General features: G+C 41.5%; 1 protein-coding gene across 2 annotated transcripts in view; it reads left to right on the forward strand.

The window, feature by feature from the left end:
- Positions 1-13,945, forward strand: part of RAI14 (retinoic acid induced 14) — an 87,462-nt gene extending 73,517 nt beyond the window's left edge. Inside the window, exons 8-18 of one of the 2 annotated variants that reach the window (XM_062612900.1) lie at positions 555-661; positions 2,906-3,084; positions 3,758-3,786; positions 4,764-4,850; positions 5,366-5,452; positions 6,121-6,178; positions 6,525-6,643; positions 7,160-8,686; positions 9,875-10,024; positions 11,605-11,670; positions 11,926-13,945. In XM_062612900.1, coding sequence (XP_062468884.1) covers positions 555-661; positions 2,906-3,084; positions 3,758-3,786; positions 4,764-4,850; positions 5,366-5,452; positions 6,121-6,178; positions 6,525-6,643; positions 7,160-8,686; positions 9,875-10,024; positions 11,605-11,670; positions 11,926-12,003 — 2,487 coding nt within the window. In that variant the 3' untranslated portion in view covers positions 12,004-13,945. The remainder of the gene's footprint in view (positions 1-554; positions 662-2,905; positions 3,085-3,757; positions 3,787-4,763; positions 4,851-5,365; positions 5,453-6,120; positions 6,179-6,524; positions 6,644-7,159; positions 8,687-9,874; positions 10,025-11,604; positions 11,671-11,925) is intronic. The other variant, XM_062612901.1, reaches the window with a different exon arrangement.
- The last annotated feature ends 5,075 nt before the right edge of the window (positions 13,946-19,020 follow it).

Here is a 19,020-nt window from a genome sequence, read left to right on the forward strand (position 1 = left end):
CTCAGGTGCAGCAGTTCAGAGCAATACTATGCTTATATTTCTTCTTGGATTTCTCTTGTGGAAGAACTTCCTTTTGCAGTTTGCCATAGCAGAGGTGGGGTTGTCTTCCCCATCCTTCTGGGATTTGGGGGGAAGAACGAGGGGGAGTGAGTGAGTGGCTGCATGGTTCTGAGTTACCGTCTGGGTTTAAACCATGACAGCCTCTAAAGGTGTCTTCCAACTAAGTTATTCTGTGTATGAAATTAAGTACTTTGTCTTGTACTTAGTTAAAATGACCATTTTTGTTGTGATGCTACTTAAAGTTTCAAAATCATGTCATAGCAGTAAGCAAACAGCAGAAAGCATTTCTGCTCTACTCTTAATGCTTTGCATCCCCAGTGGTCAAGAAAGGAATTAAAGTAAACTCAGCTACATTTATGATACATCAGATAAAGGTGCCAATAGCATCTTGTTTGTGTTGTACAGAAGTAAGCTCATGACTGACCTTGAAATCTCAGAGTGATATTTGTAAGTGGATGGATTATTGTTCATAGTTTCTTTAAATGCTTTCCTAGGATGGGAACATACCTCTGCTGCTTGCAGTGCAAAATGGTCATACAGACATCTGCAAACACCTTCTGGATCATGGAGCAGACATCAACACCAGGGATAAAAATGGAAGGTAAAGCAGGTTCAAATGCTAATTCTTCCCCAAGGCTGACTGTCAAATGAAGCTTTCTTCTTAAGTCCTTCCCGAAGTGGTTGTTTAGTGAAAACATATATAGTGAAATATATGTACACCAAGACAGTGAAATGAAATAATGCCTTCTGTACTATAGAGCATATCCTGATTGTTGAGAAAGCTTACAGAATTCTGCCAAAAGGAAAAGGTGAAACTATGTAACTGTAAAACTAATGTGCCTGTAAGATATCCCTCAGGCTACCATAGCAGTGAATCCCATTTGTAAGTAATTCCTACAAGAATCTGATTCATAGCACTTACCCACACATCACTTTGTACATGTCCCAGTTTTAAATGCTGCTGTCTTCTTGTCATGACTTAGTTTCTGCAACTTAAATCCTAAAACTGTTACTTGGCACATCTGTGGAGGGTACTTTTTTACACTGTAATGCTGCCACAGCAGCAAGAGAAAAACACAGCAAAACTATATAGTGGAGATACTGTTGTATTAGAAGGTGCCATTTAGAGGTTTACTGCATTAACAGATTGTGTGTGTGTGTGTGTCAGAAAACATTTTAAAAAGCAATATCCTTGCAGTGAAAAATGCTTTTGTTTTGATGATGCTGATGAAGATTTAAAAATTATGGACTATTTTATAACCAGTTGGTTAAACTGAAGGTAAAGCAGGATGCTGAGAAGACGTGGCACTTAGACTTGATAGGAATCTTGATTATTGTATGTGACACAATGCTCATACTGTTCTTCAGCAGCACCTGGGAGGATAAGACTGGGCCCTAACTTGTTTTTTATCAGTCCAAAGTTTGTTAGTGTTCTCTTCCTTTTCAGTTGTCTAAAGAAAACCTCTTTGTCATTGGTGCTTTGAACCTGAGGTGCTGCCCACTCTGGGACCTCTGCCTTCCCCTGTCTTACTGTTTAATCAACAGACAGCGTTAAGAGTTTCTAGTTTAATTAGATGAAGGTGTTTCTGTCATAGGTAGGACAGACTTGTGGTTTTATGTTTTCTCTTTTAAGAAAGTACTGTGTGTAGAAGCAAGAAAACAATATAACATGAAATACACCATTTTATTTCTCACTTTCCTTCTGATAAGGAGAGTGACTATTCTTGTATCTCATGTTCACAAAAATGGTTAAGTTTTTACTGAAAAAGGGAGAAGCCTTATTGGGAAAGGAAGGGGATAATCTTTGAAAATGGCATCTCAGATTTCATATCGTGTGCAGACTAAGCGAGTTATTTTGGTAATCTAAAGTCATCCCTGTGACTCTGGAAGTGTTAGCCAAGTTGCCAGTCAGCATTACATTTTAGCACAGTGCTGTAACAGCCATTGCTTCTCCAGGGCTCACCCACTATGGGGAGTATGTTAATTCATCAGTCAAATAATTGTCTTAATATCTAGTAAATATTATCACTGTAGTAACTTTTCAGTTTCATGTCTTCACTGTGGAATGTGTTTGTCAGTGAACTTGGCTATCCTGTGAAGGCATGCTTTCATACTGAGAAGGGAGAGTTATGCCCAAGCAGGAAAGCAGTATTAGGTTGTGCTTGAAAGGTGTGTCTTTCAGTGTGTATGTAATTATTCTGTACATCTCTTGTAACCCCTTCAAGTAATTGAGATACAGCCTGTTAGTAAAACACTCCTTCTGTATGCTACCCTTACTGTAGGATCTGGCACTGTCTAGCTATCCTGTGTTGGAGAGAGGATCTACTGGTGCTCTAATGGGCCTTTTTTAAAAACCTGATTAGATCAGGGTTTGAGGTTTGTTCTGCTTTTTGGTTGAAATCTGTTTGTCTGTTTTGTCTTAAAAGCAACATGTCAAGGACAGCAGCAGTGTAATAAATGCTTTCATGTGCCACCACTTGCAGAGCTGTAATTGGACTGTGTCAGTGAGATTTGATAGTCTGACTTTATCCTGCAGCCATTTCTATGTACGAGTCTCCTCTTAGACTCAGGAACCCATTTTTAGACATGTTTGGAGACCTGTGCAAAGCATGCCAGGTCTTTGTAGAAGGTCCTGCGGGGGAGTGTGGGAAAGAGGAGGGACAGGTAGGCCGGTGTTTGTAAAGAGAAACAAGTTACATGTATGTGTCAATACACTTTGATAAAATCTTGGGCCTTATTGCACAATAACTGTCACCCTTCTTTTCCTGAAAAAACAATGAGCTGCTGCTTAAAGAGTACACTCTTGACACTTACTCTGTGTTTCTGTTTTGTCTGTTTTATCCAGAACTGCTTTAATGATGGCTTGTGAAGCTGGTAGCCTTAACATGGTGGAAGCCTTGCTTAAGAAAGGTGCAGATGTCAGTTTAGTAGATGTCTTTGGACACAATGCCCTGCATTACTCCAAGCTGTCTGAGAATACAGGGATACAGAATCTCCTGTCATCAAAGTTATCTCAGGATGTGGGTATGTAAGAGATGCAGACTGGCAGTTTGTCACTTCTTGAACTGTCTGCAAATGTGTTCACCCATGCAAAAATTTACTTCATAAGGTAGCTTGAAAAGTTTCAAAAACCATCTTCAAAGATGATCTGAGGCTTCCCAAAACAGGAAAATGTGATCTTTGCCATAGATTGTAATATTTAGCATGGGATAAAGCACTAAGCAGGGCAGAAAAGGTGTTTTGGAGAAAGAAAAGGTAAGCTGATGTAGCAGCATTATAAAGTCTTGCATACAATTTGGAATAGATCCTTTTTTATTATGTGAAAGAGTAACACAGAGCCCCTCAGTTGAGGGGTTGGAGAAGAAATTAATGCAAACAGAGGGTTTTATGGTCAAATTGATGGATCTCTGAAGTAGAAAGCTAATGTTCAAGAATGGTGCGAGACTATAGGAGTGTAAGAATTGTCACAATCATTCAAATTTTATCTCAACATGAAACCCCAAAAAACAGTAGAGAAACTACATGGTTCAAATGGAATTTGGAAATTAAAAGTGTATTTCTCAGATTTCAGACAGGAGTTCAGAAACCAAACAAAGTATTTATGGTGTTCGAAGTAGAGCTAAGAGATGGGTTAGGAAATGACAAGTAACTTTTTCTTCAAAGCTGTTCTTAATGCCAGTTCTTTTCTGCTTCACAGATACAAAGTCACCAACAAGAGCAAAACAGGTATTTGTCCTCTTGGTTTTAGAAATACAAAATATTGCCTTGTAATTTAAGAAAAAACAGTCAGTAATTGACTAGAAGTAGTCAGTTACTAGTAGTTAGTGTTTCTAGTAGTAAGTAGTAGGTCACTGTGAGGTGTGCTGCCGTTGACAGCTCTGTAATATGGAAGATTTTTGTTGCTTGTTTAATGTTTCAGAAACATCACTTTTAGATTTAGCTTTTCTCTGTAACAGCAGCCAGCACTCTCAGTGAGACAAGGAAAGGAGGGCATTGTGTATGTGGATATGCATGACAGCAAGATATACCACTTTTCCCGTGTGTAATGTAGGAGTTTAGCTTTTGGGCTCCCAATCTGTTTAAACTGTAGAGAAGATGATCTAGAAAAGTTTCCTATTTCTAAAACATGCAATTGAAGGGTTATCCCTGGTTACATCTTAGTGGAGAACCACACCTGTGAGAATTCTAGATTTAGACAAATTCATTTCTTTAATTTTACTATTTAGTATTTTGGAGTGCAAGTAGACCTGCTGGTGGCTGGGAAGTGGGTAAAGGTGCATTGCATTGGTTCATTCTTTCTCTGAGTGGAGACATGGGTTTTTCAGGGAGTTCAGGCAGAAGCTGGTGGAGAGGAAAGATGGTAGCTGTTAAGAATTGCATGACTGGACTATGTATGAATGGAAGTCTTTAAGATCTAGTGCTAAGCCTATTGCCAGCTGCTGCTTTTTCACTAAATCTTGTTTGTTTTCACTGAAGCATGGATTACAAGGGCGCAGGTTCTTATTGTCAGGCATGTTTAATATCTTTGTGTTAATAGACATGTGGTCTTTACATAGGAAAAAAAAAAGAGGCATTGCATGTGCTGCAAGAGTTGATATTAATGTGGGATTTTTTTTACTTTTTATTTTACAAACAAAACAACTTGCTGGGACTTTACTAACCAAACTAACAAACCTACCTTTTCTGGCTGGTGAAACTTTCAGCATGATCAAGGCTCTAAATTAAGTTCAGAAAGAAGTGGAACTCCAAAAAAACGCAAAGCCCCACCTCCTCCTATCAGTCCTATTCAGGTAAAGATAAGACCAATTTTGCGATGCTTTTAAGGGATGAAAAGGGTTTTGAACATGGTGTGAATGATGTGGGCTGGATTTGCTCTGTCGCTGTTATTTTATGTGTTTGTCTTGCCAGGAGTTCTTTTCCTGAAATTAGGATGACACCATGAAAACACATGGCACATGTCGGTTAGGTTAACTAAGTAAAATTGTTTGAAATGCAGCATGGTCTAAGATACAACTGTACAAATTTTACTGTACAATTGTTTCTTCCATCTAAAGTATAAAACATACATAAAATATATAGTATAAAAAATGCAGTTTAACAGTTAGGTTTAATATACCTGTATAGCAGCTACACTGCATATGTAATACTGACTCAGGAAAGCACTGAAAAATTTGAGCTGCTCTTTGAAACTGACTTAGTGCAGGAGAAAAGTACTCTTTAATATGGGTGTATGTATGGGCACGTTACAGAGGTAGTTACATGTACATGTATGTATACATATTTATTTATATAAAATATTTTGCAGCTTAGTGATTTGTCCTCTCCACACTCATCAACATCAACTCCCATGACTGGAAAAGGGCAGGCTTTCTTTGCTGATCAAGGGTGCAAGGTATCAGTTTTCTTTTCTTATGAAGATTAGAGAAAGTATAGTATCTTAGTAATCCATTTTGCTTAATGACCTATTTTGCTGTACAGTCTCCTGTGAATTAATTATCTGAGTTTTAGGAACAAAAAGGAGTCCAAAATTACTTCAGTGTCATTTATAAAGCAAGTGAGGATTACTTTAATGTTTACTGAATAAGTTAGGAATATGGTTATGAAAATAAGTATTAATGCTGTGAGAGCTCATTAGGTAATATCAGCGAAGTGCATGGCATTGTGCACTGCAAAAAGTATAGACCCTTTCACCAAAAGATGTTAGGGAAGTGGTTGGTTGTGGTCTGTCTGATCTTCACCTTATGGTAGTGAAGTGTTTGTTTTCTTTTAATACATGGCAATATGCTGCTATTACTTATCACAGGGGCTGCATCTTTCCAAACTATCTCTGAGACAGTTGCCCATATTTCATTAATATTTAATGAGAATCGGGCAATGGAACTTGAATGGCTTTAGCAGATCTTGAAATATCGGCCACCTGCTACAATTAAACAAGACCCCAGAAGTAAGAGAAATCCACTTTGGCAGTCTTTATCCATCAAGATCTTTACTGTTTATACTTCTCTTTGGTGAACTGTACTGTACTTTTTGTGAAAGCATTTTCTTTTGGTGTCTCAACAGGAAGAATTCAGCTCCTTGAATCGAGATAATAAAGACAGACTGAGTGACAGCACAACAGGTATACAATAACACTTCATCCTTATTTTCATATTTGGTGAGGTGGTTTAGATGGTGTGAAATGTTGCAATCTGATCAAAATTCCCCTGTGCCCTTCCACTTAGAAGCAGAAACACAAGAAGTACTTGGAGTAGTGTTTTGTAATTTCACTGCCAGCTGCCCACCAAAACCTCCTGCTTCTTTTGGGTGATCTAACGCATTTTTGGGGAGAGTTCCTAGGAATGCTTTGCTTGGTCAGTTTGCTACACTCAGTCATCATGGGAACACACTGTTCAATTTGAAAGGTTAGAATAGCTGGTATTCAGCTTTTTTAAAGTTCTTTAATCTTTTGTTTTTATTCTCTAAAGGTGCTGATAGTTTACTGGATGTGAGTTCTGAAGCTGACCAGCAAGATCTACTTCTGTTGATGCAAGCAAAAATTGCTTCTTTGACATTGCACAATAAGGAGCTGCAGGACAAATTACAGGTGGCTTATTTTTGTGCTGTTCTGGTGCTCTCTTTAATCTGCTAGCAGAACAAAGAGCTGCTTACCATTTTTAAAGAGATGTACTGTGAAGATAATTTAACCAGCTTGTTGATGGTAAGATCATGGAAATGCTCTGCCCCGAGGGATTAAGTCAGTGTTTTGATCATCTCACTTTTCCCATAAATTACTGAATAACTTTGTTTATTATGATAACCACATTCTAAAAGATGTTGTTAACAGTTGTGTTAGCAGAGTTTTAATTTGCATAGCTTTGATTATTAGCTTATGGAGATCAGCCCAGACTTTCAGAGGAGCTTGGCACTTGCTGCCTTCTCTTGCTGTAGATGACTAAATGGGAGCAGCTGGGCTTTGAATTTTTCTAAAACTTTCTTCCATGGTGCTTTAATTGTCTGTCTCTGGAGGATGTGGCAACATTTCTTTGCTTGCTCTGTTCTAAAAAATACAATCATGTACTTGCTTTCAGTGTGCCATTGTTTGGGTTTCTTTTTTACATAGGAAAGAACACCTAAAGAAGTGGATTCAATTGTAGAATCTTATCATCCAGCCCAAACAGAGTTTGAACAAACAGCAGTTAGACAAAATGAATTCTCAGTTCAGGAGCTTAAGTCTTCATTAAATGCCACCCAAACTCAAGAAAAGTTGACAAGCCCCAGTGAGGTAAAAACTAAGTACCTCCAGGAAGACTTAAAGGGTGTGCAGAGGAAATTAGAAAATTCTGAAGACCAAAGAAAGCAGATTGAAGTTCAGATCCCACCCAGAGTCCCAGAAACAGGTCATTTAAATAGCACAAACATTTCAGAAAATGGTTCTGATCTTAACCTGAAGTTCCAAGGTACTCAAAACAGGTATGAGGAAGCTGTGAAAGAGGGTTTGAATGTACAAAGGCAAATGAAGCTGGGTCTTGTTGCCTTTGAAAGTGAAGAAACCAGTTCTGATATGAGTAGGTTAAAGGTTACATGTGAAGAAGTTGAAATGCTTAAGCAAGAATTGAAGAGAGCGTTGGAGGAAGGTGAAAGACAAAAAGAGAAAGTGAGAGAGCTACAGAAAAAGTTTGAAGAAAGAGAGCAGAATGTGGGAAACAAATTGTCTGTGGAAGAATGTGAGGAAATGAAGATGTCTTATTGTTCAGTTATTGAAAACATTAATCAGGAGAAAGCATTGTTGATTGAGAGGTACAAAGAAGGGCAAGAGGAAATTAAAAGGCTACAGGACAAGCTGAAAAATCAGACACAGTTGGAATCTAGTGCTGAAGCTGGAGAAATGAAGGATGTGATGCACAGAATGATAGAGGAGCTCAATAGGCAACTTAGTGAATTATCTCAGTTGTACAAAGAAGCACAAATAGAGCTGGAAGGCTATAGGAAGAGAAAAACTCCAGATGATATAGCTTTGGACTACATTCCTAGAGAAGAACATGAGAAACTGATGCAAGTAACAAGTTCTCTGAAATACAAAGCAGAGAGTGAATTATCAGAAATGAAATCCCAGTACACAAAAGCATTAGATGAAGCAGAAGAACTAAAGCAACTGTTAGATGCTCAGAAACAAAACTCTTTGCCCATTACTGAACACCACCAGGTTATGAATGCACTTGGAAACACTCTGAAGGAAATGGAGGAAGAAATAAATGAGCTCAAAGGGTTGCTTACCAACAAGGAAAGTGAAGTAAGAAACTTACAGAAGGAATTATTGGAAGAAAAGGCTGCAATTAATGAAGCAATGGTACCCAAGGCTACATATGAAAAGCTGCAGTCATCACTAGAGCGTGAAGTTAATGTTTTGTCATCCAAACTGAAGGATGTAATCCATGACAAGGAAAAAGTGTACTTAGATGCCATGCAACTGAGAAATGAAGTTTCGCGCTTGAAAGAAGAGAAAGAAGGTATGCATACTCTGCTTGAAGCAAAAGATCGGGAGGTGGCTGATCTACAGCAAAGGTACCATCAAGCTCAAGAAGATCTTCTTCAAATGAAAAGATGTTCTGAAAGCTCATCAAAACTAGAAGAGGATAAAGATAAAAAGGTTAGTGATTCACTGTGCTGCGGGTAGTTACTTGAGTTCAGACTTCAAAACTTGTTGCATGGTGCATGGGTGACCTAATAGACAATGCTCTGTCAAAAGTCGCAGAGTGGAGTAACTTTTGAGTGCATTTGCTATCTAAAAATTCAGATGTCAAAGTCAAAGACGTTTTCAATATGTTTGACTCTACAGTTAGCTTCTCTCCCCTGTGGAGATATGAATGGTGTTTCAGTTTATTTGAAGTTCTGCTCAGGTTGGGTTCACGCTATTCAGGCAGCTGAAGTCAAGGAAGTGGGATTTACAGCAGGAAGAGATTCCAAAGGAGACAAGAAAGCAAAAGATCAGAAAGGAACAAAAATTCGCTATTCTGATTCTACTAAATCATCTCAAACTTAGCATTACTTCACTATTTTTCTTCTGCAGTTACTATATCCCTTACTACAAATTTCTTTATAAGAAGCTATGTATTTTGCTAGCTGTGAATAGCTGGTCTATTTTTGGCAGGTTTCTGTCTTATGTTCAGCAGCAGTATTTGTAAATGTGGTAAATGCAGTCCATGTTTGTAAATATTCCTGGCTTTCAGAGCAAGAAATGCATATTCATAGAATCACAGAATGGTTTGTGTTAGAAAGGACCTGAAGATCATCTAGTTCCAGCCTCCCTGCCAGTGGCAGGGACACCTTGCATTAAATCATGTCACCCAAGCTTTGTCCAACCTGACCTTGAAACCTGCCAGGGATGGAGCATTTACCACTTCTTTGGGCAACCAGTTCCAGTGCCTCACCACCCTCACAGTAGAGAACTTCCTCCTTATATCTAACCTGAACTTCCCCTGTTCAAGTTTAAACCTGTTACCCCTTGACCTATCAGTCCAGTCCCTAGTTAAGAGTCCCTCTCCAACACCCTTGTAGGCCCCCTTCAGATAGTGGAAGGCTGCTATGAGGTCTCAACATAGCCTTCTGTTCTCCAGGCTGAACAGCCCCAACTTTCTTAGCCCATCTGGGCTAGGAGCTGGGTTAGAGAAGCACTGTAACCTTTTGCTTACTTGATATCTTTGTCCATTAAGTTTACTTACATCCTGGTTTTCCCCATGACTTAAATGTGAATCACAAATAACCCTAAGATGAGACCCACAAGAATATACAGTATGCCTTGCAGCTTGTCATGAAAAGCTATTTTTTGTTTCCCTAGATCAATGAAATGTCCAAGGAAATTAGCAAATTGAAAGAAGCATTGAACAGCCTTTCTCAGCTTTCCTACTCAACCAGTACCCCCAAAAGACAAAGCCAGCAGCTGGAGGCATTGCAGCAGCAAGTGAAGCAGTTGCAAAACCAACTGGCGGTAAGTGTAATAATTTGGTAAGCCCACCGTTATTCCCAGTTCTCTGAAGCTACATGTGCCATTCTTCACTCTGCCTCATTTAAAATGAGAGCACAAGGAAATGGATTTTCATCCAGAAATACTGTACTCCCTCTGTTTGTCTGATACATGTAGGAATCTATAAATCACAAATTGCTCTTCAGATATAGTCTTAACTGAAGCTGTTTTCCCCAATACACCCTCTCAGATCACTAGTGAGCCCAAGTTTGTGTACTTGTAGTGGAATGCAGTGACCAGACCTGCTGCTGGAACCCTGATTTGTGAAAAATAGGGCTGATGTACAGTAGATCTGTGCATTTTCTCAAAAACTTTCATCAGCTGGAATCTTTGGGTTTTTAAACTAAAATAAGTTCAACTTTCTGGAAGAAAGTAGTCACTGAAGGCATGAAGCTTCGAATCAAGCAAATCCATCTTCTTACAGGGAAGCACAGTTTATTATCTGAAATTCCGAACTGCTTAAAGATTTGTCTTTAATTGTATTTGGTTTTGCATCAAAGGTCCAGTCTTCTAAGCTGGGTTGAGTCATAACTGCTATTGAGAGCAAAATAAAAGCTTGGGAGAGCTTGCCTCTCCCAAGGAGCACTTAAGTTCACTGCTGAGGGCAAAAAGAAGGTAGTACTCACCAGAGGCCTTTGTTAAGATCTCTGAAGTGACTCTGAAAGGAGAATTCCCAGCCTGACATGCTACATTGCTCACCTTGTGTCAGCTTTCCTACCTTCCCCAGCAGACAGAAGGAAAAGCCAATATGCATATGGGCCAGAAAAATTCCCTTGCAGTGAGGAGGCATAAGTAGGCAGACAGTTAAGTAGTGCACTTTGTCAGTGTAAAGGCCTATACTGTTTCTTATCCCAGTCCACCAGGTCCAAAAGAACCCTTTATCTACCACTACTTAAGGACCAGCAAAGTAGATGCAAAGATACGCAACATATCAGGAAAGTGGTCAGGATTTAACACAAGACAGAAGCATTCTTTCCTTCCTGTAGGCTAGCTTTCCTAGCAGATTCACATTTATTTGGAAAGATGGCTTCTTTTCTGGCAGTCTCTGGTTATGGAAAAGGAGATGGGTGATCCTTGTTTGATTGTACAGTAATTAACTGAGGATTTCGTGGGTTAAGGCCTCTGTAAGCACTTCCTCTTCCCTGGGAAGCCATTAGCTGACAGATGGGTCATTGACTGCAGTTGGAGATTGATTAGTTGCAGTTGGAGATTGATTTGTCACAATTTTGTTGGTTCTCCTCAATTCTGGTTGCTGATAAACTCAGGAATATGTGCTCCTTCTACATGTTTGTGGCTCAGTGCTTCTTAACAACTAATGACATCTCACCCACTTTCCTACTGAGATGGGTAAAATTACGGTGTTTCTGTGGGCCACACTTTGATGCAAATTACGTTTTGGATGGCTAGTGGTAGAGTACTTCTGAGCTGGTTTTCCATTCATGCATAAGACTATGGTTTGTAGTGCCCCAGAACTGCCTAAATTTAATTGGGAAGTTCTGAATTCAACAGTTGTGAATGCTCTGTGACTTCCTGCTATTTTACAGGAAACAAAGAAACAACATCAGGAAATCGTCTCAGTTTACAGGATGCATCTTCTCTATGCTGTGCAGGTATGGATGCGTATTGTCAATTACACAGTGCTGGTATTTTAATGAAAGATGTTTCTTCTGCAGATCTAGTAAAAGCCTTGCATGTTTTACTAAAGACATCCTACCCAAAAGGTGTGACTGTTTAAGCACAAATTTAACACTGATTCCTTTTGGGAAATTGATCTAATTAATTTACAAACCTCAAAAATAGTTTGTAAATCTTCTTAATGAATAGAGAGATACTTGAATTCTTTGCTTCTTTTTCCCCTTGTCTAGGGTCAGATGGATGAAGATGTCCAGAAAGTGCTGAAACAAATTTTGTCGATGTGTAAAAGCCAATCACAGAAAAAGTAAACAAAAAAAACCCTAGGAAAACTCCCATTGTTTATTAATCCTGTTATGGGTGTTTATCTAGATTTGCCTTAACATAAGATTTTAAATTGGCAATTTGCTGCTTTTGTGTTATTGTGCTGTTTCTGAGGGGGATTTTTTGTCTGTCTCTACCACTTCCCATGTGTGTTCATGTGTGCAGTAACAAAGCACATGCCTGCTTTTCATATCCAAAATACAAGTATGTGCTTCAGACTTTTTACTTGGGCCACTCTATGTCATGTTTACCCTGAAAGTACTTTCTAGCTTCCTCCAATAGAGGAAGGTTAATCTCGAGGAAAGCACTCGTGTTGCCTGAGTAAAGGTGAAATTCTCTATAAGGTCTTCTGTACTGTTTATAAGCTGCATCTTGTTATTGGGGATTAACTTGGTTGTTTGATGTTGTAGCACTCAGATTCCTGAGTTTTTGCCATATGCAGTCTTTGGCAGACCAGAAGCGAGGTATTTATGCTACGCCAGAACATCAAACAGCTATACTTCTTAGTGTAATATTATTTAAGATTAACATACCATAAGGTAGGTGTCGCAACCCATCCAATGCACTAAGTGCACAGAAATTAATCCATGCTTCATAGTTTCCTTGAACTGCCCGGTAGTGGAGTGAAACTATTTCAAAAAGGAAAAATCATTAGTTTAAGGAAGTTCTGTACAGAAGCAGTGCAGAAACGCCTGTATAAACAACCCTTTATGATAGGTTTAGCTATCTATGCAAGTGTTGGCCGTGAAGCTCAGGAACAAAACCAGAACATACACTTTAGACAAGGGATTCTAATGAACACAGGATGTTTACAGTGAATGTCAATGCCTCATACTTCTTAACCTCACTTTTGTAAAGATCTTCTCTTCAGTATATTTTTATTGGCCCTATAATGATTTTTTTTTTTTGTAACTAAACCATTTTTTCTACATAATGTTTGCATTAAGCTTATTAACAAATATTTTTAGGTAATCGTGTTGTAGAGTTTCTTCTTATATCCCCAAGTATTCACTAATACTGAAGCATAGTGGGGTGTTTTCAGTTTGTAAAAGATCTGTATGGAGTAATAGGCCTGTCTGTCAGTGTGGTCCAGAGCAGTGAAATGTCAAATGCAGTTCAGCCTCCTGTTTGAAAACATGTAGAAATGATAGGTGTAGAACAGCAAAAGGTGTCAAAAATTTCAGCATGTTGTTTCTAGAGGCCAGGGGCACCAGTAAAGCCTTTGTCATCACTTTTGAATTTCATGTCAAATAAAAATGCCTGATGTGGTATAATATGAAACCATGGAAGAGTGTTCTAAGCACACACTGCACCTGAGGGTACAACCATTCTAACTCGCTTGCAGCTTCAGTATGGTATTTCTGTTATTCGTCTTAGTGGATGTGTCTCTAATAGAGAAATCTTCCAGAGCTGTATAATCAGTGAAGTTTATATAGAGTTGTAATATGACAAAGAGTCAGCAGTGCCTCAGGCTGGCTGTACTCATAGTGCACTTATACCAGATAATTCCTAACCCTGGCAAAACTAAAATGGATTTTTAAAAGCAAAAATTAAAATCACACGTTTGCATTAGTTAGACCTTGGTGTTACTTTCCTTGGGTGGTTTAACTCACGCCTGCTAATTTTTAACAGTATTTTGTAGTTAGATGGTTTTGAAAATGCTCCAAAGAAATGTGAAAAGAATTTTGCTGCAGCACTTCAGAATGAACAACAAGATTTCACGCATGCTAACGCTGCAAAGTATAAAACTTGATGAACCATTTTGTAGGTTGGCTGATGGATTTAGTCTTCTACTTTGTTTTGTTTTGTATATTTATTACAATTATCTTTGTGGAATATTGAAAATTATATACTACAGCATAGCAAGTTTCTTTATATGTAATTTGCAAGAAGTTTCCTTATGCAGCAAATAAACTATTTCCATTTTTTTCATCTTCTTTTTGTGTGTTCATTTACTTTTTGCATTGAGGAAAATCTCGCTACACTGTTATAGCACAAATATGTTCTGTATCTCATGTTTAGGTAACTGTCAGATGAAACATCGTTTTCTCCCTGAAACTGCAACTTGATTAATGACTTCCTTTTTCTGTCCTTAGAATAGAATCCACTCCAAACCCCATGCAATCAGTTTTGCATATTCTGCCTTCTGTCTGATTGGTAAGCTCAGAACCATTTCTCATGTGGACATCCTGCTAGAGGTAACACAGGTCTTCCATTTGCCACTGGCTGCATTCTAGCTACGTTTAAAACTACCTTAGAGCAGTAGCACGGACTGCTGCTGTCTTTCAAAGCTGCCTTTCTCTATCAGCTAGCACTTCACACAGAGCTACAGTGAAAGTATGTATATGTGTAATGCATATGGATAAATGGATATGTTTACTTGTCTTTAAACTTAGCAGTAGTTACACAGTCAGCCCTGTTGCCTTTTGTCATCTCTCCCGAGTTATATTTAAGAAACTGTTTTTTCAGTAACTTATTTGCTAATAATATCATCCTGTCTGAAAGGCAGAACACACAAATGGCAGGAGCTGCACCTCGCTTTGCTACATCCTGGACTCAGGTGGCTCTTCAGCCTCTTGCAAGCTACTCAGCATTGGGTTTCCTCTGAAGAAGGCTGTTGACAAACTGGTATGCAGAATCTGTCATGGTGAGATCACCTAGCAGGAAAGATCATAGCTGCTTTGGTGGCTTTTGTGCCATTATAAGCAATGAGCCTGCTGCCTACTATCTCCTATGTGAATTGCTGTTTGTCTTCCATGTGGATGCCCATGATCCTGCTCTGTTTTTTTAGGGGCAGACCTGTGACAGTCCTGCATTTTACTTCCAAAGCTGGTTGTTGCCACATTCAGGAAGAAGTGCTTCCTAAGCATCATCATATTCTTTTCCTCACCAAAGTGTATGCATGCTCCCACTCTGACTTGTGGCTATTTCCTGCTCACAAGTTCCTTATGCAGCAAAAGAAAAGTGGTCCTTGGTCCCCCTGTTCCTGGTTTGGGTATGTTTTGTGTCGTGTTTGTGGAGAACATCAGTGTCATTCCCCTGAAGCTGGCTTTTCAGAGGAACAGGAGATTGAGGGTAAAAGAAACAGTGGCCAGATGGTTTATTCGGATAACTCACAGGTAGGGGCACAAGGAGAGAAGCCAATGTTACCTCTTGCTGCCTGAGCATGGGGCTCAGTGGTGGCAGAAGGGCCTGCTGGCTTCCTCAGTGCTGCAGTGGCCAGCACTGAAGGGCCAGCTGGCTTCCTGCAGTGCTCCTCAGGCCGACTAAGTGACAATGTGCTACGTGTCAGCACAAGGCAGTAAAAGCCAAGGGAAGGCCACACTGCCATGTGCTGCAGTAAAGCACAACACAGTGCCCTAGGAGGAGCAACCAGGAGCAGGATAGAGGGAATGCTGGCAGGAATCTTGTCAGGTGCTGCATTGCTATGTGGAGCTGTGATTTAGTTTTAAAGCCTGCTTCATGGTGTGTGTTTTCCTGAGCACTGGCTGGCTGGAGGAAGGAGGGAAGTGGGATGGGATTTCACTGCCATGAGTATTTCAGAGCTAAATAAATTACCATTGCTATACACACGTTGTGTTTAGGCTATAAGAGCTGCTCTCTGGGAGCCTTTGGTAGTGTGGGGTACCAGGCTAGACAGCACAGGAAAGAGGAGGATAAGCAGAGGCCGGAGGACCAAGTGGGCCACAGGAGGAGAGTGGTGGAGCAGGGGTGAGTTTTTGCCCATCTGACCTGCCCCCAGGAGATGCCTGGGCTTGCATTGGGCCAACCAAGACAACTGGTTGAACATGCTCATTGCAGTGGGTTGGACTAGATGACCTTTGAAGATCCCTTCATAACCCAACCTGTTCCAGGATTCTGGGGCTGTCTTCACGCTGATGCCAGCCGTCATCGAAGCAAAAGGCAGACACAAAAGGCTGGAGCAATCTGCCCTTAAATGTGACAGGGACCCATGTGCTGCAGGAAGGAATGGCTGTCTCAGGCAGTGTGGCCAGGCTTCCCAGCATGTGAAAGGTCCTGGAGCAGAGGCAGCCTCTCCTGGCTCTGGCTGTCTGTGGAGCAGGGGCCTGCTGCTATGGGAGGTCTCCGGACCCAGGCTGCAAAGCAGTGGCACAGTCACAGTGCTGCACGTGGGATAAACTCATGGAAAAGCTCCTGGAGGAGGTGGGTGCAGCGCAGCAGACGTGACGCAACCCAGCGCATGTCCTGCAGGCACAGGCATAACCCACCAAGTTTCTTCAACCAAACAGGAACTGGTTGGAGGCTCTTAGGACAGATCAGTGGTTTGTGTCTGCTATTCACTGTGGTTTTGGTCTGCACTAAAGGCATCATGCCACAGTTCAAGAGTTTGAGTACCTGGAAGCCTCCATCTAAAGCAGCACTGGGTCACTGTAGGTGCTCATGGGTGCAAGCCAGCTCTCAGCACAACATTTCATAGAAGTGAAGTTTCAAAATGCTTTTCTTCATCCCTGCCTCCTCCTCCTCTTCTGTTTGGGTCCTGCACTGATCCTTTTGAAAATAATGGAGATACTCAGTACAGACTATAACCATACTTTATTCTGGTTTTATGTCCATGTTCTTTTCAGGGCAGTAACAAATTTATTCTCCATAAACCCTGTGGATTAGAATGATATACAGTGGTGAACTGCAGCTGAAGTGAATTAAAATCTGTGATTTAATAAGGTTCTACTTATTTGAGGAAGCCTGAGATACACTTTTTGTAGCTACAGAATAGTCCTACCTTTCTGCTGGCCAGAAAGCCGTGTGCATTGAGTTCCCCAGGTTACAATAGTGTGTGACGAAGTATCTGTCAGGAGAAATGATGTTCTCCGACTCGTTGGACCCTGTGATGGGATCCTCGGTGGTGTGTCACCAACATCAGGCTCCTCAATGGTTGTGTTTGCCCCTTTGTACAAGCAGCAGAGGTTTGTCCTCTCAGTCCTGCAGATGCCAGACCCCAGTCCCACCAGGGGCTTCAGGAGGCTATGTTTTGTGACACAACTTGTCTTTTCTGAGGCATTTTATGGCAACGCATCTGCCACTGCTACAAACCTTTGGCTGCCCTGACACAGACTCCTACTTGGTGAGTTTAATGCAGGTATTTACACAATCATCAGTTTTTCAGTCTATTATTTTAAAACCCTGTTTGCATGCTGATCTGTCCAAATTCATAGCATTTGCCTTCCCTGTACATTTTCCAACAGCTTGAAATGCTCAGACAGTTGGTAATGGGGCCTCCTACCAGCAGCTGGAGATTGGAAACAAACAGGCACATCTCATTGACATCATCCCTGCAAGGAGCTTGGGGCTGGAGTCCATCTCCTGCCTGTGTCCCCCATGATCACAGTGTGTGTTCTTAACCCTGCCTGGAGCGATGCTGCAGCTGGTACCTTGTGCTCAGCAGCTCTCAGGAGAGCTCAGGGCAGCAGAACTCAAATGTGCTCCTATGGGAAGCTGTCTCTTTGGTGTGGTCACTCTTCCTTTCGGGATTAGCCAAAACTCTCCCTGGTAATGGTTAGGCTTGGACCCACCACACTCTTCTTGCATCCCTTGTCCCAGCTGCACACAGGGAAGCCCTGCCCTAAAATGCCTGGATTAATTTCCTTCCCTGTAAGCACTTTGCAGCCCATCAGGAGGCTCCTCCAAGGAAGAGGCTGGAGAGGGAGCTGGATTTAGCTGCAGACAAATAAAAAGAAAACATCCCTGAGCTGAACACAACATTCCTTCTGGCCTGGGCCTCACCTGCAGCTGGAAAACAGTAACAGTGTGGGGAGTGAAGACACAAAGCACAAAGGTCTGCGCTGCCTCGTTCCTAGAAATAGCTCCTCTGGGCCCTTGCTGTCCACTGCATTCAGCGGCTGGGTGGGAGCACAGCTGGCCAGATGTTGCAAGGTCAGGTGCAGATGTGCCTGTGCAGATGTTGCACAGCAGGAAGGCTGCAGCAGGATAGCAGGTCCCTGTGCTCATGGGGAGGGCAGCGTGCCCCCCAGTACTGCTCCTCCTGCCCTGTCCCCCACACCATGGGCACAGGGCTTGGGAGCGGAGTCACCCTGGAGCCCTGCACTGCCCGAAGGCAGCTGTACGGTGTCCACAATGCTTCTAGAACTGCAGTTCTTGCTGCCATGTGAAGAGATCATGTCATGCCCATAGCTGGTATGGGGCAGGCTGGCGGTCCCTTCCACTGATGAGTCTCTGGCTGTACATCTGCATAAAACCATGCAGGATCACCCAGCCTGGCTTGCAGCATGGAAAAGTCTTCAACCAGCTGATGACAGCATTTAAGAGAGCCAGAGCTCTCTGTGTCAAGGTAAACAACTTAGTGTAAAACTGTGAGTACAAGAGAATCACCAAGAGAAGAATCTGAGATTCATCAGATAGATACACCTATAAAAGCTGCCAGCAATATACCCAGATCATTACACTGCTCAGGATGAACCTTGCCATGGTGTCAGCTCAGGCCAGCTGGCAGTTTCTGCAATTAACAGCCCAGCACAGCTCTGTATCAGCCCACTCCTGTTTGCAGGTGGCCCTGCACCTTGCAGTTTTTTGTGCAATGTAAACCCAGCTGTGCAGTGCCCCAACTCCTCTGTGCCCAAAAGCATCTCATGCAGTATATACAGAGGCTTGGGTGACGTGGTCTAGTGTGAGGCATTCCTGCATATGGCAGGGGGGCTGGAACTAGATAATCTTAACCTCCTTTCTAACCCAAACAGTTCTGTTATATACACAGGTAAGTGTAGCCTGGGAGCCAGCACCAGCACCCTCAGCCGGCACTGCTGGGGTCTGTGGGAGCAGCTTTGCACCAAAAGGCTTTCTCCTTCTATTCCTGGGTTGCATTGAGCTGTGTGTGGTATGTTAAGAGGGGGTCTGTCTCCTTGGGAAGCCCTCTGGTTTCCAAGCAGACAGAGGAACTGTGTGTTGCTGCAGCAAGCTCCCTGCAGTTACTGCCTGATGGGGTGGAGTGGCTTCACACGTCCCATAGTGCTGCAAATCCATTGCTGCAC

This window comes from Pezoporus occidentalis, unplaced genomic scaffold (assembly GCF_034315485.1).
Source record: "Pezoporus occidentalis ecotype Australia unplaced genomic scaffold, CSIRO_AGI_Poc_V1 ctg162, whole genome shotgun sequence".
Lineage (NCBI taxonomy): Eukaryota > Metazoa > Chordata > Aves > Psittaciformes > Psittacidae > Pezoporus > Pezoporus occidentalis.